Source organism: Salmo salar, chromosome 24 (genome assembly GCF_965601325.2).
Source record: "Salmo salar chromosome 24, fSalSal1, whole genome shotgun sequence".
Lineage (NCBI taxonomy): Eukaryota > Metazoa > Chordata > Actinopteri > Salmoniformes > Salmonidae > Salmo > Salmo salar.
The window spans coordinates 8,364,016-8,387,858 of record NC_138314.1 but is presented as its reverse complement, the minus strand read 5'-3'; the positions used below and the strand labels follow the sequence as shown (position 1 = coordinate 8,387,858).

General features: G+C 42.1%; 1 protein-coding gene and 1 pseudogene across 1 annotated transcript; both read left to right on the top strand.

Moving 5' to 3' along the window:
• Positions 1 to 66: 66 nt before the first annotated feature.
• On the top strand, positions 67 to 6,484 carry LOC106584940 (gamma-glutamyl hydrolase-like; annotated as a pseudogene).
• Positions 5,899 to 21,539, top strand: LOC106584941 (RING finger protein 122). Its single transcript, XM_045706810.2, has 5 exons — positions 5,899 to 6,199; positions 14,924 to 15,080; positions 17,802 to 17,889; positions 18,190 to 18,272; positions 19,781 to 21,539. Exons 2-5 carry the CDS (start codon positions 14,971 to 14,973, stop codon positions 19,905 to 19,907), a joined length of 408 nt encoding a protein of 135 aa, XP_045562766.1. The 5' UTR covers positions 5,899 to 6,199; positions 14,924 to 14,970; the 3' UTR covers positions 19,908 to 21,539.
• The last annotated feature ends 2,304 nt before the right edge of the window (positions 21,540 to 23,843 follow it).

Sequence of the window (23,843 nt, the reverse complement as noted above, 5' to 3'; positions counted from 1 at the left end):
ATAATACAGAATGACATAATACAGTACATCAATAGACAAGAACAGCTCAAGGACAGAACTACATACATGGAACAACTGCGCTTCACTGGGAAAGCCATCATCACCCATGCAGACAAAGTGTGGCACAGACTTTACATTGGAGACCAGTAAGTGCAGTGACAATACTTGTCCTTTTTATATTGGTTGACTGGAAAATATGGTCAGGAAAAATGGACAAGAATTGTGTATGTCAACAGATCCATAGAGATTAATCCAAGACATGTTTTGGACAAGGCTCAGGTGTGAGGGGAGCTGACTGTAAAAAAAATGTAAGCGCTTGGGCCCTAAAGTAACATGCACTCTCAAGCAGAGTTATGTATCGGGAAAGTGCATAGGCTAATCTGGTCACTGTTCCCAAAGTGGACGTCAGCAGTGTGAATTCTGTATTAATATCAGATTGTCAGTAAGAGCAAATAACTGGCAATCTCTATATAGATCTAGCATCAACTCCAGGCTTCAGTGTCCAGAACTTCAAGTTTCTACACAGCCCTGGATATGACTTGTCCATTGTAGACTGTATTTATTTGTTTATTGTAGACCTGTCCTCAACATGTATAAATATCTACAGTATTTTCATAGTTGTGCAATATGTTTTTTAATAAACTTGAAACTTGTGGTTTTCATAAGGACAGTGCTATGAATGTCGCCCAGCTGGCAAACCATCCTGTCACCCATGTCTTGAACGCAAACCACAGTAAATGACGAGAAGGGGCAGAGGCATACCAGGGCACGAACATCAAGTACCTTGGCATCGAGGCCCACAACTCCTGTATATTTTCCATGATTGTCAACTTCCAGACTGCACTGAATTCATCCACTGGGCCCACCGTGTTCAGCAAAGTGGAACGTTGCAAGAAAAGTGAGTTCTATAGTGATACTCCATCTATCATAAGTACTAGCTTGTTACAGAGTAAGAAGTTGTTACATTGGGGAATGCCTGTGTAATAAGTGGTATGGCCAAGTGTATGATGAAATGTACATTGAAGAGTTGTTTCCTTTGCAAACATTACATTTCTATCTGCAACGCACCTAAATGTCAAACTAAAAGGAGGCAAAAGTTTCCAGAGGAGAAGTTAACACCCTGTGCTTAGTGTGCAAAATCCATGTTCTCTCTCTCCCCTCTCCCCCTTTCTACCCTCTACCAGTGGCAGTAGATTATATTTAAGATGGAGGAAGACCTTTTTTAATGAGCATGGCCTTATTTATATTACAGCATATTAGAATTCTGTCATTCATATTCCATTCACCCAGTTCAATGCAATAGCGATAGGTTTAGGCAACTACATGATACTAACATTTTCCCTATACCCATCATGAGGTTAGTACAACCTAGCCTATGAATGAAAGTTTACAACGTAGGTGCACGCAGGTCGAGAAACAAATTTGAGGTGATAGACACATGGACTGACGGTGACATTCAATACCGCCTTGCGCACTCTTGCCTGCATCTAGCTGATATAGGGTGTAATCATTAGTCCAACAGTTTCTATTGGACAAATTCAGGTATGTTTATCCCTGTTTTGTTCCGTTTAAGAAAAGTTTTTTCAACAGAATCAAAGGAATGAATACACCCCTGATCACGTGTAAACACAGTTCATAGCAGCCACGTTGTATTCCTTCTCGCATGCACACTCCTCATCTCAACTCTTCCCTTCGCTGGTGGACTTCAATGCACAACACATCAGCTTTATGTGGCCAGACAGAAAAAAACATTCCAAGCCAAACTGCTACACACAGCCTACATCATTGTCACCATATTATCTTAAGTAATGTCATAATCAGCATAGCTAATAGAACTAATGCGTTAGTAAACTCGCTACAATCCTGAAGTAACGTTAGTGTAATGACTGTACAATGTAACGTTACTGCATGATTGTATTGGGTTTACTAACGCGTAAGCAGTTACACCGGCGGGCCCCAGTGGCAATACATTTGTAAAACCAGAAGTTTACCTTGACTTGGAAGAGTTCCAGTGTTGTGTTGGATAGTCATAGCCAGCTAGCTAACATAGCATCATTCTGTTTGAGCAAGGTGTTTCAGTAGGCTGAACTAGCTAGCTGCATTTGCTACCTAAGTAAGTAAAAGTGAAAACAAATGACTCACTCTCTCTTGCCTCTCCTTCATTTTGGAAGACTGTTCAACTATTGTCTTTCTCTCTCTTTGTCAATTACTCATCACATGTTATGTACTGCAGTACTAGATTAATTCTCTGATCCTTTCATTGGGTGGACAATATGTTAGTTCATGCTGCAAGAGCTCTGATAGATTGGAGGACGTCCTCCAGAAGTTGTCATAATTACTGTGTAAGTCTATGGAAGGGGGTGAGAACCATGAGCCTCCTAGGTTTTGTGTTGAAGTCAATGTACCCAGAGGAGGACGGAAGCTAGCTGTCCTTCGGCTACACCATGGTGCTACCCTACAGAGTGCTGAGGAGGCTACTGTAGACCTTTGCAAAATAGTGTGTTTTAATCAGTTATTTGGTGACGTGATTATATTTAGTTTAGTTTTATCTAAAAATAACTTTTTAAATGTTTTAAATGTATTTTTATGAAATTCACTGAGGATGGTCCTCCCCTTCCTCTAAGGAGCCTCCACTGCTCTCTACCCCCATCTTTCCCTTAGGTATAGTGCTGGTGCGGTTGAGGTGAGCCGTTCAGCCACCCTGGTTCTGGCCTACCTGATGCTGAAACAGAACCTGACCCGGTGGATGCCATCTGTGCCGTGAAGGACAACCATGGTGTGATCCCCAACAGAGGCTTCCTCAGACAGCTCATCAACTTCAAGACCAAACTGTATGGCTGCCTCTGCAAAACCTCCTACACCTAGAAGTCTCTGATTATATCAGGTTCTCTTTTATTCTATTTGAGCAGTGGGTCATAAACCTTTCTACATTGTCAACATTGTTGGTATACGGTATGTGGGAGACTTGCATTCTACACTAAACAAAAATAGAAACGCAACATGTAAATTGTTTCATGAGCTGAAATAAAAGATCCAAGAAATGTTCCATACGTACAAAAGCTTATTTCTCTCTCAAATTCTCTCTCAAATTTTGTGCACAAATTTGTTTGCATCCCTGTTAATAAAAATTTCTCTTCTGCCAAGATAATCCATCCAACTGACAAGTATGGCATATCAAGAAGTTGATTCATCAGCATGATCATTACACATGTGCACCTTGTGCTGTGACAATACAAGGCCAGATGTCTCAAGTTTTAAGGGAGCGTGCAATTGGCATGCTGACTGCAGGAAGGTCCGCCAGAGATGTTGCCAGAGAATTGAATGTTAATTTCTCTACCATAAGCCACTTCCAATGTCATTTTAGAGAATTTGGCAGTATGTCCAGCTGACCTCACAACCACAGACCACGAGTATGGCGTCGTGTGGGTGAGCGGTTTGCTGATATCAACGTTGTGAACAGAGTGCCCCACGGTGGCGATAAGGTTATTGTAAGGGCAGACATAAGCTACGGACAAAGAACACAATTGTATTTTATCGATGGCAATTTGAATGCACAGAAATACTGTGACGAGATTCTGAGGCCCATTGTGAGGCCTCACAATGAATTTATTTCAGTTGTCTGATTTCCTCATATGTAACTCAGTAAAATCTTTGAAATTGTTGCATGTTGTGTTTCTAGTTTTGTTCAGTATAGTTCCCAGTATTCAAAGTACAGCAGAGAAAGTTATTATTTTCCTAACACTGTCTGGCTGTAGAATTATTTGTACATCAATCAAATTTCAATAAAATATATTTATAAAGGCCTTTTTACATCAGTAGATGTCACAAAGCGCTATACAGAAACCCGGCCTAAAAACCCCAAACAGCAAGCAATGCACTGTGGCTAGGAAAAACTCCCTAGAAAGGCAGAAACCTAGAGAGGAACCAGGCTCTGATGGCTGTGCCAGGTGGAGATAGTACCATTAAGGCTAGATTGTTCTTCAAGATGTTCAAACGATCATAGATGACCAGCAGGGTCATTCAGAAGTCGAGACAGCAGATGCGGTAAAGAGAGAGTCAGAAACACGTCTGATGAACAGGTCAGGGTTCCATAGCAAAAGGCAGAACAGTTGAACCTCCCTTTAGAGGTCTGAGACATCACTGATGGTTTGGAGGTCTGAGAAATCTGTCTTACAGGGAAGTCAGTAAAAATATGAAAGAGAGGGTGAAAAGCTTCACGTTCCTCGGCGTGCACATCACTGACAACCTGTGCCCTGCCCTGAACTTTAGTCACTGTTACTAGCTGGCTACCACCCGGTATTCAGCCCTGCACCTTATAGACTGCTGCCCTATGTACATAGTCATTGAAAACTGGTCACTTTAATAATGATTACATACTGTTTTACCCACTTCATATTAGAGCCCTACGGGCATGGCCGCGAGGTTCAGGCCCTACCCTACCCAGGCCCAATTTGCTTCTGCTAAATGTAAGTCCTGGAATGAGCGAAATCAAAAATAACCAAGCTGGCTTGTCTGTCTAATGCTCTTTTTGCCTCTTTGTCCATTTTGTTTGTCTGTCTGTTTACCATCAGTAAACATCTTACATGCTCCAAACAATCTTTAATAGACTTATGTGTTCTCTTGTTTCAGGTCAATGAGGCTGGAGATTCCTTCCCTATCTGGGGCACATGTCTGTGGATGCAGCTGTTGACTTTTCTGATGGCTATAGAGAACCTGCTGACCAAAACCACAGCTGAGAAGATGGCCCTGCCCCTGAACCTCACCACAGGTATGGCCCAGTCCTCTCACACCTCTATAGGGAGTCAAGTGCTAGGGATAAGGTCAAGGATACGATTTGGGACTGGGTCTGAAGACTTCCACATACTGCACATTCTAAAATCCACCACTGGAGGGCAGGGAATACAAGCTTCAAGTTTAGAGATGCTTTTGAGATAAACTACACCCTGACAACTCCCAACACTCATTGTAAAACAGTTTCCATCTTCATAAAATGTGTTTATGCTTCTTCTGGGCTGATTCGAGAGGACTGATGAATTCTCTCCCCATGGTTGCAATTAAAAAACTATATTTGAATGTCTCGTTCCCCTTTCCGAGCAGGCCCATTCCAGTGGAAAGTACAAGGGGTTCCCCTGTGATGTCAGATAGGCATTATCCCAAGAAGCTTTAACAGAGAATGTTCAGCATTATGGAGTGACCATGAAGGTGTAATCAGACTTTAATCTCTTTTGAATACAATATGAGTGTTTTTGACTATCAACTCCCTTGCTTATGGCCTTTTCTTTCAGACATTCAAGGAAAATGAGAAGCTGCAACATTTCTTGTCCACAAACAAGGCTATGAATGGTGCCATCTTTGTCTCAACCATGGAAGGGAATCAAGTACAACTACAGTTTTTTAAATAGGCCTTTAACAGATCATACATTGCTTTATCTAAAAACATCTATGTAAATCAATGTGGGCTGCATAATCTGTACGAACTATGCTGCACAAATTAATTGTTAGTATTACAATATTATAATAGTTTTATAATAGTGTAATAACAGTATTGCTCTAATGGCTCACCAGGAAGGACATCTAAAGAAATGAGCATAAGCAGCCAGGTCACCTGTGATACATATCAGTATTTGACGTAAATTTATGTATGAGGACGTCGGGAGATGATGTCAAATCCTGCCACTAGGGGCAACAGTGAGCGCGGTTACCTTCAAATAGGTTTCGGTTTTGCTCAGGCATTGTGTATGGGGATGGCAGATGGGCGTAAGCATCCGCCTCTGATTCCAAAGGTTGCAAGTTTGAATCCAGCAATAGAAAGTTGTTTTTGATATTTTTGTTTTAAGCTTATCCCAAACCTTAACCCTTACCTTAACCATGCGGAGTCAATGCCTAACCTCAAGATTTCAGAGTTAGTGCCTACACTTAACCTTAAACACTTTGAAATTTGACGTTTGTAACAACTTTGAAATTTGACGTTTGAGAAACATGGATGAACGTCTAGTTCTGACATGAGACAGGGAGAGCTTGTTGATCGTAAGGTAATGCGAGCTCCTGTGTTGAGTTTGGAGTGTGTTTCTTCCAGGGAGGACGTACCCATTCTATGGGATCCAATGGCATCCTGAGGTTAACCGTTTCCAGTGGGACCCCAACCTAAACTTCCCCCACTCCTCAGACGCTGTACTCGTGGCCTCCTTCTTCAATGAAGGTGGGTAATCACACCTAATGAAGTTGAATCGTTGTGTCCTTTACAGTCAGCCAAATACAGTGTATTGCACATGTTATTTCACGATAGTGTAGTGTTATCTTGTGAGGTATACTAAATTGCAACCTTTTCGCCTTTTGATGCACAATAAAGTTCTATTCTATGTTAAAGTCAGGACAAATTTGCATCACACTCGACCAGCCTGAGGAAGATGCCATGTCGCTCATATACAACTTCACACCAACCTTCCCTGGCAACTTCACTGGATAAGAGCAGATCTACTTCTGAGATGTTGTTGTTCTGCCCTCACAACTGTATCATTCATCTAAATGTTATGGGATGTTATGAGAAGTTTACAATGTGCACTAATTATAGGCTGTGACATGTTCATATCTAAACTCAGCAAAAAAAGAAACGTCCCTTTTTCAGGATCCTGTCTTTCCACATGCACCTGTGGAACGGTCGTTAAGACACTAACAGCTTATAGACGGTAGACAATTAAGGTCACAGTTCTGAAAACTTAGGACACTAAAGAAGCCTTTCTACTGACTCTGAAAAACACCAAAAGAAAGATGCCCAGGGTCCCTGCTCATCTGCGTGAATGTGTCTTAGGCATGCTGCAAGGAGGCATGAGGACTCCAGATGTGGCCAGGGCAATAAATTGCAATGTCCGTACTGTGAGACGCCTAAAACAGCGCTACAGGGAGACAGGACTGGACAGCTGATCGTCCTCACAGTGGCAGACCACGTGTAACAACACCTGCACAGGATCGGTACATCCGAACATCACACCTGCGGGACAGGTACAGGATGGCAGCAACAACAACTGCCCGAGATACACCAGGAACGCACAATCCCTCCATCAGTGCTCAGACTGTCCGCAATAGGCTGAGAGAGGCTGGACTGAGGGCTATAGGCCTGTTGTAAGGCAGGTCCTCACCAGACATCACCGGCAACAACGTCGCCTTTGGGCACAAACCCACCGTCACTGTACCAGACAGGACTGGCAAAAAGTGCTCTTCACTGACGAGTCACGGTTTTGTCTCACCAGGGGTGATGGTCGGATTCACGTTTATCGTCGAAGGAATAAGCGTTACACCGAGGCCTGTACTCTGGAGCGGGATCGATTTGGAGGTGGAGGGTCCTTCATGGTCTGAGGCATTGTGTCACAGCATCATCGGACTGAGCTTGTTGTCATTGGAGACAATCGCAATGCTGTGCGTTACAGGGAAGACATCCTCCTCCCTCATGTGGTACCCTTCCGCAAGGCTCATCCTGACAGCATGACAATGCCACCAGCCATACTGCTCGTTCTGTGCGTGATTTCCTGCGAGACAGGAATGTCAGTGTTCTGCCATGGCCAGCAAAGAGCCTGGATCTCAATCCCATTGAGTACGTCTGGGACCTGTTGGATCGGGGGGTGAGGGCTAGGGCCATTCCCCCCAGAAATGTCCAGGAACTTGCAGATGCCTTGGTGAGAGTGGGGTAACATCTCACAGCAAGAACTGGCAAATCTATTGCAGTCCATGAGGAGGAGAATCACTGCAGTACTTAATGGAATAAGTGATCCAGAATAAATGAGATTGCAATATTCTTTTGTAGTACAGAGGCACTGTCGTTTAAAAAAAACATTGAATTAGCCTACATGCAGGGGCGCCATTTCAGCTAAACCTATTGTATGGCAAAGTGACGGAAATTGTATAAAATTTAAGGTCATTTACTGCATTTCTATGCAATTAAAACATTTTTTTTGAAAACAGCAAAAACAAGAAAAATGTACTGCAGCCATAATTACCTTGTTGTAGTTTCATTCACCTCAGTCAATAGGGAATGTAACATTCTACAAACACATGTCATACAAAAATGAGCTGCTACACACCAGCTCAACCCTGGATTAAAACTAGTTTAGTTTCCTGTCAAATCAAACAGCAGTTAGCTAGCCAAAGCCATCTACTACAGTCATCTTTACCTCTGTACTGTTTTGAGAAGAAGTTACACTGTTCCCTGGAGCTGTGTAGATGCGCTCTCCCTTCCCTCCCACTCCCAGGCTTCCTCATGTTCCCAAAACCTTGTAATCTGGATTGGAATGATTTTAGCAGCCTATTTTAAATTGTTGATATTGAGTTAGGGTAATTGAAGCCCTGGTCCACAATAGGCTATAGGTCGAATGGACGATAAGCTATTTGGGTCACAATGGAATCCTATGGCTTTCCAGTAGGATTGGTTACATTTAAATTGCAACATGTATTGGTACACTATGCAAAAATCGCTCCGACATTTCCTGGTTGTAGTTCACCTAATTTCAGTTTATTTAAAAATAACAAGCAAGTATAGTGTAGAGAATCATTGTACCATTTTAAACCGCTGTGAAATATATTTTCCATAACCAAAGATATTGTATTTTCAGCTGTTTGAAGCTGGTGAACAAAACCGAAAGTAAAAGATACAAAAATGAAATGTAAGAATGGAAAGCATAGCAATAGCACACAGAACAGATCTACTGCTTCTTAGACTTGCTTTCCATGAGAATGACACAGTGGCGGTCAGTGCCATTTAAGATGAGGGAGGATGATTTTTCTTTTCATGAGCATGGCCTTACTTCTATTACAGCATATTGGATGACTCTCATTCACATTCCATTCACCCAGTTCAATGTAACAGCGATAGGTTTAGGCTACTACATGAAAGTTTACAATGTAGGTGCACACAGGTCGACAGACAAATTTGAGGTCACAGACAGTGACGCATGGACAAACCGTGACATTCAATACCGCCTTGCACACTCTTGCCTGCATCTAGCTGATAGAGGGTGTAATCATTAGTACAACAGTTGCAAACAAGTTTTTATTGGACAAATTCAGGTATGTTTATCCTTGTTTTTTCCGTTTGCTTCTGTTTATAAAAGAAATTCTACAGAATTGGCAGAATGAATACACCCTTGATCAAGCATAAACGCAGTTCACTTTCATAGCAGCCATGTTGTATTCCTTGTTGCATCTATACACTCTCCTCCTCTCACCTCTTCCTTCACTGGTGGACTTCGATGCACAACACATCAGCTGTATGCGACCAGGCAAAAAAAAATGTTCCAAGACAAACTGCTACACACAGCCTACATCATTGTCACCATATTTGCTAAAGTAACGTTATAGTCAACATAGCTAATATAACTGACACGTTAGTAAACCTGCTACAATCTTGCAGTAACATTAGTATACAGTCAATAACCAGTTACACCAGCGGTCCCCGGTGGCAATACATTAGCTTACCTTGACTTGGAAGAGTTCCAGTGTTGTGTTGGAAAGTCATAGCCAGCTAGCTAGCTAACATAGCATCCCTCTATTTGAGCAGGGTGTTTCAGTAGGCTAAACTAGCTAGCTGCATTTGCATGCTAAGTAAGTGAAAGTGAAAAAAAATGACTTTCTCTCTTGTTTCTCAATTTTGGAAGAAATTTGTTTGTTTAAAGCTGTTCAACTATTGTCTTTCTCTGAGTCAACTACTCACCACATTGTATACACTGCAGTGCTAGCTAGCTGTAGTTTATGCTTTCAGTACTAGATTCATTCTCTGAAACTTTGATTGGGTGGACATGTCAGTTTATGCTGAAAGAGCTCTGATAGGTTGGAGGACGTCCTCCGGAAGTTACTGTGTAAGTCTATGGAAGGGGGGTGTATTGAAGTCAATGTACCCAGAGGAGGACGGAATCTACCTGTCCTCTGGCTACACCATGGCGCAACCCTACAGAGTCCTGTTGAGGCTACTGAACCTACTGAACCTTGTTTGCAAAATAGTGTGTTTAAATCAGTTATTTGGTGGTGATTATATCTAGTATATTTTTTTAATGTTTTACAATTAAAATGTTTATGAAATTCCCTGAGGAGCCTCCACTGGAATGACTGATCTATAACTCACATTTCTATGTGAATTTGGTCAGGTCCCACAAAAAGTTACATACTGCAGCTCTAAACTGGTAGTCATTTTACGTGTTTAACCTATCAATCAATTATTTATTCACACACTCATATTATATTTATGCAGTGCACTTGCTATCGACTAAAGCTCTTAGGGGGCCACTCAAGTTGGGTTTGACACGCTATTGCTTTTTCAATAATTAACCCCTTTATTATTTGTCATGTAATCTAATTGCTTTCTTATTAATGCTGTTTGCTTGCTTGTTCATGATCCTTGCCATAGCTCTGCAACTTTCATGTAATCTCCTTGATGTTTTAAGAAATAACTGTGGTGAAATTCATAGTGGTTTGGTTGGAGAATGAAGATGCTCGGAATTAACACCTTTTCTTCAGACTCTCAGTGGTCCGTCCAGTGTTTGGCTAGTTCAAGTATATTTGTAAAAATGTTTCCATAAAATTAGCTTTCTAATTTGTATCATTTATAAAATATATAACTATATATTGGTGTGCACATGTTATTCTGAGATATCTTGACTTGGACTGAATGTCATGCCTAGTTGACCATTTTAAAATAAAAACATTTCTACATGTTTCTCATGTAAAGGCTCCATCAGGGTGCACACTGAGAAAATGCCTGTCAGGCTCGTTTGGTCTGCTCTGAATATCATGCCAAACACTCCTAACAATATCAGAGTTGTTTCCCATGGACTTGACATGACTTTTCATGACATTTACTGATTGAATTCCTGGAGGCGAATTTCCATTCTCAGTAAGAGCTCCAGTTAAGGCCTCTCTTCAGGACCCTATACCGTAAGAAGTACTGTATTAGCCTGGCTGACGCGACCCACAGGGTACAACAGCAAGAGAGAAGTCAGAGGATGTTGAGTTTGGTATCATCCAGACTAGTACTGGATCTCCAGAGCCATAATAACATGACAATGACAAAAGAGCTGGAAGTGGAAACAGACTGGCAAAGAGGCTAGTATATCCTCATTCTGTAGGTCAGGAGATTAGAATTACATACAATGACAGGCCTACAATGCATCTGTGCACAACATGTTACATACGATAGGATACAGAAAAAACATATGCTATTAAATTGGCTGATACAATTACACGTAGCTACTAGTATTCACCTAGAGTAAATGAAATATGTGGCTGAATACAGCTGGTATAGAAATTCTAACATGCACCCTAAATGAAAATACTTATGATCGGAAGATTTCTAAGAGCAGGTCCAGAGGATGGAACTTTGGCATCCACCATACGTCTATGCTTGTGTCTGTATAGTGTCTAACATTTCCTCTACACAGACTGACCTGCGTGGGCTTATTGGTGTTTGTTGTTGTCCGCTTATTTTTCTTGAAAACCAGCAGCACAGATGAGTGCTTGTGTTATGAGCTGATTAATATTTGGATAGAAGCTTTGATTGTAGGAGGCAGCAGTACAGACTTTGTGTGAGTGAAGTTCTTAAACCTCTCATTAAATGTACAAAAGCCATTACTACCCGGTGCCCAAGCTTTTGCCGTTTATGAAAATGTTAATGGTGTCTTGCACACTTATGGCTCATTGAGAAATCCGCTCAGTTCAGAATGAGGACATTACATTTTAGTCATTTAGCAGACGCTCTTATCCAGAGCGACTTACAGTAGTGAATGCATACATTTCGTACATTTCATGTATTTTTTTATTTTTTTGTACTGGCCCCCCGTGGGAATCAAACCCACAACCCTGGCATTGCACACACCATGCTGGCATTGCAAACACCATGCTCTACCAACTGAGCCACAGGGAAGACCTTAAAAACATTAGTGCCAACTAGGGCACAGTTCTAGATTTAGAATGTTAGTGTAACCGATGTGAAATGGCTAGTTAGTTAGCGGTGGTGCGCGCTAATAGCGTTTCAATCGGTGACGTCACTTGCTCTGAGACCTGAAGTGGTTGTTCCCCTTGCATTGCAAGGGCCATGGCTTTTGTGGCACGATGGGTAACGATGCTTCGTGGGGTGTCAGTTGTTGATGCGTGCAAGGGTCCTTGGTTCGAGCCCAGGTTGGGGCGAAGAGAGGGACGGAACCTACACTGTTACATCAGAATAGAGGAGAAGTTCTGGATTGTTGGAGCAGGGGGACAGTTTTAGAATGAGACTGTTAAAGCAGAGTTCTCTCTGCATCCGCTGGCTCTGGTGCCATGGCAATGGGGTGCCTCTGGAGAGTGGCAAAATAGCTCATTGGTCATGGGGGGCTCCTCTCATAAAACAGTCATTTAGCTAGTGTGTACACACACAGACAGAGAGGCATTCATATAAGACCCACATTCAAGTCTGCGGAGGAGTCACAAGTGATGTCAACTGTGAACAGATATGAATACACAGACAAGAACACTATCTGTGAAGAGCTTTATCTCTCTCTGTCCCTCTCTTTCTCTCTACTTTACTCCCCCACCCTGCCCTTCATGAAACAACCTCTGATTTTATATATACACACACACACACAAACACACACACTTCTAATATACATTCCCTAAACAGAGGAATAAGACCTTAGCCCTGTATTCACAGCTTTCTCTCTCCACACACACACACACTAATGATATATGCTCTCATTCTCTGTTAGTAATGTGTTTGTGTCATCATTATTCATAGAGATGTAATGTATAACGGCTGGATGAGTCCCTTTGTGTCTGTTCAGAACTAGAGCAACCTATAATTATCTCTCCAGTTTATCACTGTTCCCTAACATTCTTCACTCCCCTTTGACATGTCCATTCACGATGAGACTGCTATGACTACACAGAAACATTGTCACGAGACTAACCAAAAACAAACACAATCAACCTGGTCTCGTTCACAACACTAAGCCTAGTCCACCTAGAGTTCAGCTGTAGAGGAGATACTGGAGCTGGTGTGCTAGTGAGTGAGTGAGTAAGGGAGTGTGTGTGGTGTGTGTGGAGGATTAGACAGACATCACAGTGTCTGGTATTGATTGCTTCCGGCAGAGTCGAGTAATCTGACAGGAGAAAATAAACCTGAAACACCAAGCCTTTCAGTAAATGAAGGATCGCCTCTCATTCTGAGTAAATGAAGCTAAGAGGAATGGATATTGATTCCAATCCATGGAAGTACTATGAGAGAGAGAGATTTCGTTGTTCTTTTCTTTCGTTGAAGAGTTATTCGAAATATCAGAGGTCAATTAGGTCAATCAATCCAATTCCAGGAACAAAATGAAATCCCTGATTAATTAAACTGCTAAAAACGAATCTGCACACAATTAGGCTGAATGAATATTTACCTGTTGCGTGATGTGAAATGAAGTTCAGACTTGCAGGCAGGGGTCATGTGACCTGGCTCACAAAAAGACCTCTCTGTCAGCCTGTCCGTGTCTTATTCATTCTCCATGGTCAACCTTCCTCTCTCCCCCACAGTTACTCCTGTCTTCCCCTTCCTCCTGTCTCACTTCCCTACCCCTCACCCGCTACCTTTTGAGCTGGTCATCGACTGGCTTGAATGCTACATACAACACACACTTGAGAAGCTGCAGAGAACACACACACACACACACACACAAACACACACACACACACACACGCACACACACACACACACACACACACACACACACACACACACACACACACACACACACACACACACACACACACACACACACACACACACACACACACCCCCTGGGTGGACCAACCTTCTCTGCATGGATTTAATTGGTGAGAAGATGTGCATAAAAATGTACTCTATTTCTATGTAGATGTGTGTCTTTGACGAGCATGTGTGTAAGTAGTGAGGTGTTATTGTGAGGAATGGGGGCATTGTAAAGGTCTTTGTGTTTCTGTTAAAGGAAACCCCACTGAAGCGATTAAGGGGGAAAGGCCAGAGCACTTACCGGGCAAGCGCACTACATCCTCATTTGTTTTGAGCAAATTCATATCTTCCTTCATCCTTTTGACATTCATGTGTGCCAATACTCATTTTTCATTGTTGATACATCTCATAGTCAGATTGTATATTCACTTATTAATATGGTTTATTTTATGGCAAAACAAGAAAGGAATTTAAATGAATTGAGCAGCTTAAATTACCTTTTTATCAATGACATTATCTCTTGTGTTCTCTGTTTTATCAAATGATCCATTGTGACTCTTAGACATCAGGTTATGCCTTGTATAAAATAGACCAGTTGCCTAGATACCACTGTGTTGTGTATTATCTATGTAGTTATCTAGCAAGTCTCTTAACTTTGCCCCCAATAAAAACTTAGTAGAAAAACCTTGTTTCAGTCTGGGAATGGAACAGCTCAAGGTCTACTGTACCATTATCTTGGAGCGGAGATGTCTGGAAACTGTCATGTTTTAGCCATGAACTTTTCCAAGGAGCTGAGATGTGTTTCATTGTAATTTATTTGAGAGACAGTAAGGTGTGTGCATGTGTGTTTGTCTCTCTCTCTCTGTCTGTGTGTGTGTGTGTGTGTGTGTGTGTGTGTGTGGTGTGTGTGTGTGTGTGTGTGTGTGTGTGTGTGTGTGTGTGTGTGTGTGTGTGTGTGTGTGTGTGTGTGTGTATCTGTAGTTTCTCTGCTTGACTTGTATCAGAGGCGGACACAGCCGCAGCACTGGCAACCCTGACCCTTAGCTGGGATGCCAGGTCTACCCAGTTGTGTGTGGGTAGGTAGTCTAAACCCTGTCTTTATTCCCTCTTCAACATGCCTCTGAACTCTTGGCACTGTACATGTCACCTCGTAATCCTTTTCACTGTGACTGTGCTGAAAATGATTCTATGTTCTCAACCCTGTTCCCACCCCCTGTGTAGGGTGCTTCTGTGGTCTGGGCCTGGTCTACTCCGACAAGTCGTGCACCATGCCTCCCATCACCTTCCAGGAACTGCCCCTCAACATCTACATGGTCATCTTTGGAACAGGCATCTTTGTCTTCATCCTCAGCCTAATCTTCTGCTGCTACTTCATCAGGTGAACTTTGTACAGAGGGGGATAGACTAGATCAGAATAGAATAGTGGGTCAGAGATCCTGTTGGCAGCAAACAGCAGATGGGGGTAATAGTGGGAGGCCAGACATGTACACAGACATGCTGCAGCTGCACAGAGTGGTCCACATGCTCACCTCTGTGATACCTTTTCATAGAGAGAGAGAAGAAGAGAGAGAGATAGAGAGGTGACAAGGACACCAACTGAATACAGAGGTAAGGAGAGAGAGAGAGAGAGAGAGAGAGAGAGAGAGTGACCTTTTCTTCTGATGACAATGAACTCTCTGATTTTTGAGCTGAGGGGATGATTGTGTCCGAAGGACAGGAAATAAGGCGGCAGGAAGCTGCCTGCCACAGTGTAAGGACATACGTCACTGGAGCAAGGGGAGCAGGGTACAATATAACGGTATTGTATTTTCTGTATTGTTTTATGGTGGAAGACTAAAGTATATTTCTGCACAAATGAGCATAATGGCTAACAGTTGATGGTGTAAGTGCTGGGTTGGAACAAAAGCCTTAGAGAAAGAGTGAGAGAGGAAAGAGAGAAGGAGAGAGAGCATTCTCCACAGTGTCATCTGACAAGAATGCTGCGTGGCATCCAGGCTGAGGGTCCATCGTTATAAAAGCTGGGGTTCATTTCACAGAAAAACCAAATAGCTCTGACTAGAAGAATCAAGGGGAAATCATATACAACGGTTCCAGACTAATCACAGATATGGTATCTGTGGCATTGCATTTCATTTCACTTTGTGTATTTTATCTGTGGTTGTAAATATACTGAACAAAAATATAAATGCAACATGCAACAATTTCAACAATTTTACTGAGTTACAGTTCATTCAAGGAAATCAGTCAATTGAAATAAATAAATTAGGCCCTAATCTATGGATTTCACATGACTGGGCAGGGGCGCAGCCATGGATGGGCCTGGGAAGGCATACGCACACCCACTTGGGAGCCAGGCCAAACCAATTAGAATGAGTTTTTCCCCCAAAAGGGCTTTATTACAGACAGAAATACTCATCAGTTTCATCAGCTTTCCAGGTGAAGACCAGGTGAAGAAGCCGGATGTGGAGGTCCTGGGCTGGCATGGTTACACGTGGTCTGCGGTTGTCAGGCTGGTTGGACGTACTGCCAAATTCTCTAAAATGACGTTGGAGGCGGCTTATGGTAGAGAAATTAACATACAATTATTTGGCAACAGCTCTTGTGTTCATTCCTGCAGTCAGCATACCAATTGCACACAGATGTCTCAAAACTTTAGACATCTGTGGCATTGTGTTGTGTGACAAAACTGCACCTTTTAGAGTGGCCTTTTATTGTCCCCAGCACAAGGTGCACCTGTGTAATGATCATGCTGTTTAATCAGCTTCTTGATATGCCACACCTGTCAGGTGGATGGAATATCTTGGCAGGGGAAATGTTCACTAACAGGGATGTAAACAAATTTGTGCACAACATTTGAGAGAAATAAGCTTTTTGTGCGTATGGAAAATTCTGCGATCTTTTATTTCAGCACATGAAACATGGGACTAACACTTTATATGTTGCGTTTATATTTTTTTTCAGTATAGTTCGTAGTTCTATACATCAGAGGAGAAAGGGAGGGAGAGAGGGTAGTCAATAGAGAAGCTTTGATATTGTTGTGAAAACTGTGTTAATACTTTTTGAGAAAGTGTGAGCGATAGACTGTTAATTAAATGCCATTTTGAATATGAACTCATAAGAATTCAAATTGGGTATGTGATTCTCTGTATGGCCATGTAAATATTTACCTGTAGATAACGAATCACATTGTCAAAGCCAAATTGTTTACCACACACATAGACACTTTTTCCAACTCAGATCTTTACCATTTAATTGTTATGGTGGTTATTTTGTGGATCCTTGTTATGGCTGTGTTTTTTTTACACGGGTACATGTGCCTGCATGTATACAGCCCAGCAAAACACTAAAGCAGTTGTTTTGATCAGCTTATTGTTATTGTTGATTACTGCTAACATTGTGCCATATACAACAATGTGAGGATACTTGCTTTATATGCATGGAGTTATCCCAGGCCTAAAATAATGTAGTGAACTGGGGGAAAGGGTGCATGAGGGGTCTTAGATATTTCTCAGGACCTAATTTACCTTCATGGCTAGAGTGTAAAGCCATACGGTCAAACCACAGGATGCATGGGCCAGTGTTTCACTCGGGAGTTGTCCTTAGGTGGGATGGAAAGGCCTTAATGCTATATTCAGGGATTTTATTTGTATTTATTTAACCTTTATTTAACTAGGCAAGTCAGTTAAGAACAAATTCTTATTTGTAATGACGGCCTACCCCGGCCAAACCCTAACCCGGACGACGCTGGGCTAATTGTGCGCTGCCCTATGGGACTCCCAATCATGGCCGGTTGTGATACAGCCTGGAATGAACCAGGGCTGTAGTGATGCCTCTAGCACTGAGATGCAGTGCCTTAGACCGCTGTGCCACTCGGGAGCCCAATACCATCATTTGAAATGGAAACCAATGTAATTCATTTTCGACTGGTGGGATTGAACCTTTACTGCTCCAACCAATAAAAGCACCAATAAAAGCATAGTGATTGATTTGAGTTCTGTGTCTCTAGGGGACTGGGACTGCTTGTAAAAAATTATATTGCTAATGATATACAGTAGACCATCTCTAAATGGTTGGTCTTTGTGTGTTTGTTCACCCACAGTAAACTACGACACCAAGCCCAGGGTGAGAGGTTTGGCTACAGAGAGGTTGTTTTAAAAGGAGATCCTAAGAAGTTGAATCTTCATGGGGTAAAAATACTATATCTACCGTTTGTTATTGATTGTGAAAAGGTATGATGAGGTTTGTCTAAATCTTAATAGAGGGACATAATCAAACATATCTGATGCCACCTCAACCTCGACACCTCTCCACCTCTTCTCTCATCCTTTTTTCTCTCTCACTCTCTCTTCCTCTCGCTCTCTGCCTTTCTGTCTCCTCTTTCTTCCCATGCGCCACTCTCTGCCCCTCGTTCTCTTGTTCTCTCTCTCTTGCTTTCTAAACCTGTCCTATCCTGTCTCTTCTCTCCTCTGCCCGTGTCACTCTCACAGCAGACGTGTGCTGTCTGCCTGGAAGACTTCAAAGTCAAAGACGAGCTGGGTGTGTTGCCATGCCAACATGCCTTTCACAGGAAGTGAGTACCAAATTAGGAGGCAGGAGGTCAACATCCATCCATCTTTTTTTGAATGGAGTGATTTCACTGACATACCAACAGTTATTAAATGTTTCCAGGTCACAGGAAGACAGTACTTGCCTGACTAGAGAGGTATCTCTGATAACGATTGCTTTAGGACAGGGATGGGCAGCTGGCGGCCCGCCCCTTTTTAGAGGTCCCTCGGATCAATTTCCCAAAAATGTGGAATTCAGTCAGTCTCAACATACTGAGTTAGAATAGTAGAATACACAAGGTGAAATTTGGTTGTGCATCAGCAGTTTTTCTCTTCTTATGTCAGTCAATTAGCCCATGTCAGCTAACATTTTTTAGATTGCTAAGTTAGTTTAGCGGCCAGCTATCTAAACTTGTTCTCAGGGTCGAATTACCGGCTGGGGGGCCCACATTAATTTTGTTTGTCAGTCTCACTCAGATATCTTAAAAATGATGTGGATATGCAGATCAGCAAGCAACTGCGGCCCCTCATAATGAGTTCAGATATTTTGTGGCCCCCACCGCCATCAAAGTTGCCCATCCCTGCTTTAGTGTATCCCATTTCAAGCCCTTTGATGTGAAACATTGTTTTTATTTCTCAGATATTCTCTCTTTTTCTGGGATTCCCTTTGTGATGATTAGTTGCAACCTTTGTGATGTAATTAATTACACAGAATTTTTCAAATGCACCCTTTGTGATGTCATCAATTAGACTGAATTTTACAGGCGCACCCTGTGTGCAGCCTGGTCTCATTGACTAGACATAACATAGTAAATGTAAATCCGGGACACTCAAATTAGTATGATATGTTACGTTTAGTATGGTTACACAAGACAGATGGTTACTTAAGGCAAAAACGAAAGTAGGGGCATTGGATGGGGGGGATTATAAGACGAACATCTAGCAACCCAAAGGTTGCAAATTTGAAACTCATTACGGACAACTTTTGAATTTGAGCTAATTAGCAACTTTTCAAATACTTACTACTTTTTAGCTACTTTGCAACTACTTAGCATGTTAGCTAACCCTTCCACTAACCCTAACGTAACCCTTTTAGCTAACACTTCCCCTAACCTTAACTCTAACTCCTAAACTTAACCTTAACCCTAACCCCTAACCCCTAGCCTAGCTAACATTAGCCAGCTAGCTAACTTTAGCCACCTAGCTAGAATTCGTAAACATATCATACGTCTTGCAAACGTTAACATATAGTAAGTTTTGCAAATTCGTAACATATAATACAAACTGTAATTCATACGAAATACGTGATGGACTTCCACAAATGAATACTTATCATACTAAATTGAGTGTATTGGATTTACATACGGAATAATATAAAATGGAACCAGGTTGCTCTGTGATGTCATCAATTAGACTCAATGTTATATATGTATCCTTTGTGATGTCGTCAATTGTACTGACTTTTACAAATGTATCCTTTGTGATGTCAACAATTAGAATTACGTGTAATGTTTAACAAATTATACAATTTCAGTGTGTTTCTCAGGTGTCTGGTGAAATGGCTGGAGGTGCGCTGTGTGTGCCCCATGTGTAACAAACTTATCTCAGGACCCCCAGAACAGCGTCACAGCATAGGAACACTACTGGACAAACTGGTGTAACCATAGCATCCAGCACGGAGGGGGTTCTGCAAGCCGATGTAACCTAGCTCTAACAGGAAGAGAACACTGTTATCTGGTGTAACCTCGCAACCAACAGAAAGTGGACACTGTTATCTGGTGTATCCTAGAAACCATCCACAGATTACTGCAAAATGGTGTAACCTAGCTACCACCTGGAGAGGACTATAAGAACTGCTGTTACCTAGCAACCAACACAGAGCTGCAGACAGGAGTCTACACCACACTCTGTCTAATCTCGTTCCCAGACACTTTTGCCTTAATGCACGAAGAGTCTGGTGGGCCAAAGAGTCAAACTTGGCTTTTGTTAGCAAATAGAAAGGCCAGGAGAAACTCCCAGCGCATAGGCATTGGCTTAATCTACCAACCAATCATTTCCCACAGCACCTTCCCCCTAACCCTGTCTCGTACGTGTCTTCCATACGTGTCTTGCCTCCATTTGGAGTCACGCCTCGCAGTCGTGTGATTCGCTAAAAATAAATGATGACAAATACTTTACTCAGTAAGATCACTCCTATAGAATTCTATGGTCACACCCACTAAGGCCAACTTTGAATCATTGATATCCCAGGCTTATTTGTGCTGTGTACAATAGCATGGGGACGAGGTTATACTCTGTCTGACAGAATATCTCCATACCCACATGTCACTCTTTCTTTCTTTCTCTTTGTCTCTGACTGTCTAACTCTTCCTCTGTCTCTCTTTCCCCTTTCCTCTCACTCAGCCCCTCTCTGTTCTTGTCTTTCTGCCACTCTCTGTCTTTCTTCCTCCCTCTCTTCTGTTGTCTCTATGCTCTTTCTCAACCTTCTCTCTTTCCGTATCTTTCTCTCTCTTACTGCCTCAGAGTTGCACGCTAGTTCCAATGTCAGGAAGAGGGAAAACCTCCAGACTCTCCAGTTTGGAGAGTGGAGGAACAGGCCGGTTGACATGAGTGTGTGAAGACGAGTGGCACTATCAGAACCATGGGGTTGAGAAAATACACAATGACGTTCTACCGGCATGTTGTGCTTACCTGTGTGTTGTGTGTGTTCTATGTCACACAGAGGAGTCTGTTTGGATCACTTGTCATAGTTCTTGTTCATAACATATGTATACCATGTTTGTTTTCTATTGTTGTACATGGAGCAAGGGAATGTGAATAATGTGCATCACCCGCTCACAATTTCTTTTTTGGTTTAATGACCGAAACGTGTTATTTTTTCGGTACGTAGACGTTGATGTTTTGCACTCTGACAAGTTTTTTTGGAAACCTATTACCATTCTACAGTACAGCAAATGTAGTTAAAGACTATTCTCAACAACATATTTGCGGAGCGCAGGTGGTTTGGTGAACCATGCTCACATGTTTTAGAACCACCTGAAGACTTGTTTTAGCTCCCAGCATTCACACCTAGGCTTTAGCTCAGTAGTCTATTGTGGACCTGAGATATGCAGACAGTCTGGTTTTGACACCTAGCCAATCACATTGATGGATTGAGACATCTAAGAAATCAAAGGCACTACACCTGCTGTTTTCTTTCGTATTACTGGTGTAGTAAACCTGTAACGTGACTTTCGTAAAGCAAAGGGTTCTTCACATTTCAATTAAGTTACAGTAAAGTTTACAGACTTTCACTGTTTTTGTGTGATTCTATCTCAAGAACAACTCAGTCACATGGAATACATTGTATACTTTTTGGATAATATATTTTTACATTTCTAGACTGTGACTTCTTGACTGTCAATGGCTCCTTTTCACACATTTCTGTGGAGTAATCTGTATTTTAAAACTGTTTTACCAGTCGAACACAGACCAAGTAAGCACTGCCTATATTGAGCACACAAGCACATTAACACTCCCCTATAGTCTCTGTATTAAGAATGGACTGAATCATCTCTTTGTTTGATTACACTTATGTAATGTGTGACTGTGCCAATGAAGTACAGCACAGTATTGACCAGGGGATGAAGAAAATTATAAACCCGGGTAGTTTGAGTCCTGGATGCTGATTGGCTGAAACAGTATTTCAGCCATGTGTATATCAGACAATATGCTACGGGTATGACGCAAAAATACTTGTTTACTCTTCTAATTATGTTGGTAACCAGTTATTAATAGCAGTAAATGCCCAAGTCCGTTTGGGATATTACAACAAGGAACACTTTTTTTCCCCCTCTCGGACATTGCACGCATGTTAGAACAGCAGAATATGTACTGCAAAAAAATTTTGCACTCTGTTCGACGCTCTCACCTCTGTTTCATCCACAAAACAAAAACAATAACAAAGGTGCCAGGGCGGACAGTGGCGCTGTTCCCCTGATGCGGATTCCATCTTTAACTATAGCACCCCCTACAGCACCTACAGAGATTTGCTTTTTCCCACGCCAGCCACATTCCACATTTTTGGTGTGCATCAATAAATATGACTTTAATAAATGGAGGGGTTTCCCCTTCATCTCAGTTTGTTACTTTACAAGTTGTTTATTTCATGACTATTTTGTGTGCGTGTGCATGTGCATTTGTGCGTGGGAACTGAGCACCACCCTCTGGTTAAACCGAAGAGTAACATCTGAAGTCTTATTTCTGTAGGCCACTTGTGGTGACATGCAGCTCTGCTACTTTCCTATCCTACATGTCATCTCTAAATCTGAATATGTCTTTATTTGAACAAAAACTCTTTAATAATGGTCTTATCAAAATGAAACATATATCACTCTTGGACAAATATGTTTCATCCAGTAGAACTCAATTGGAATGTAGATACAACATGTACGTTTTCATCCCACTTGATCCTACAGCTACCAATTATCTAGTAAGAGTTTTAGTATAGGGTGTCAGAATATTCTGAAGTCATTTCCCCATTTCCCACTACTAATTAGACTTCACAGTCAGAGAGACTGAATATTTAAAAAGGAGGGTTTCAAAATGAGGACAAGGAGTTTGAGATCTTAGAGATGGGAGCTCAGGTTGTGTCCAAATAGTCCTCTCTCCTTATCTCCTTTCCCAATCTCCTTTCATTTAGTGCCATAAGGGTGAGGTGAATGAACTGGGTAGGAAAGAAAGCCACTTTAGACTATTGATACGCCCCCCCCCCCCCCCCCCCCCCACCACCACCACCACCACCACGCACACACACACTAAAAAACACGGCTCTCATGGTGAGAACGAGAGATGAGAGGGAGGGGGGAGTCAGGGTAGAGGAAGGCTGAGACCGAGGGTGCACTCAGCAGCAGTGTGCTCAGCCAGACAGGGCCATTTCAGCTCCCTCTTTCTCTCTCAGGGGTCAGAGAGAGAGAGAGAGAGAGAGAGAGAGAGAGAGAGAGAGAGAGAGAGAGAGAGCTCTGTTGCAGGCTAATATGAGGGCAGCTCTGGGCTCTGTGCAGTAAATTAGCTTACCCTTGAGGGAGATGTATGGAGATTATTAAATGATGTTGGATCTGCCTTATCTCTGCTATGTGGCGTTCCCGGGAGATGGAGAGCTGGTGAGTAAAGCATACACAGTTTCATATTAAATAAGAAGTATTGAGTTATTGAGGGTTTGCGGATTGAAGACATGTTGGTCCCTTTCTCTGAGTAATATCTGAACGCTAATGTCAGTCAGACTGTGAATCTGAGACGTATGTTAGTTAAATATGAATCTCAGTATCGTTTTACTTATACGTGTGTAGATGTGGTATTCCAGTTCAGTTCCCTTCATTGGATAAAGATGCATACCTTCATCCAAATTAGAGCCATATGTTCAGCTCTCTGGTGGCTGTCCTACAACAGGATCAAAGCCAATATTGCTTAATTTACAAATTGTTATAGTGTTTCAATGCAAAGCTCAGCTCAACAAGATTGCAAGCATAGGTTTGGGGCTTCGTCCATCAGACTGCCAGATGGTGAAGCATGATTCATCACTCCAGAGAATGAGTTCCCACTGCTCCTGGGTCCAATGG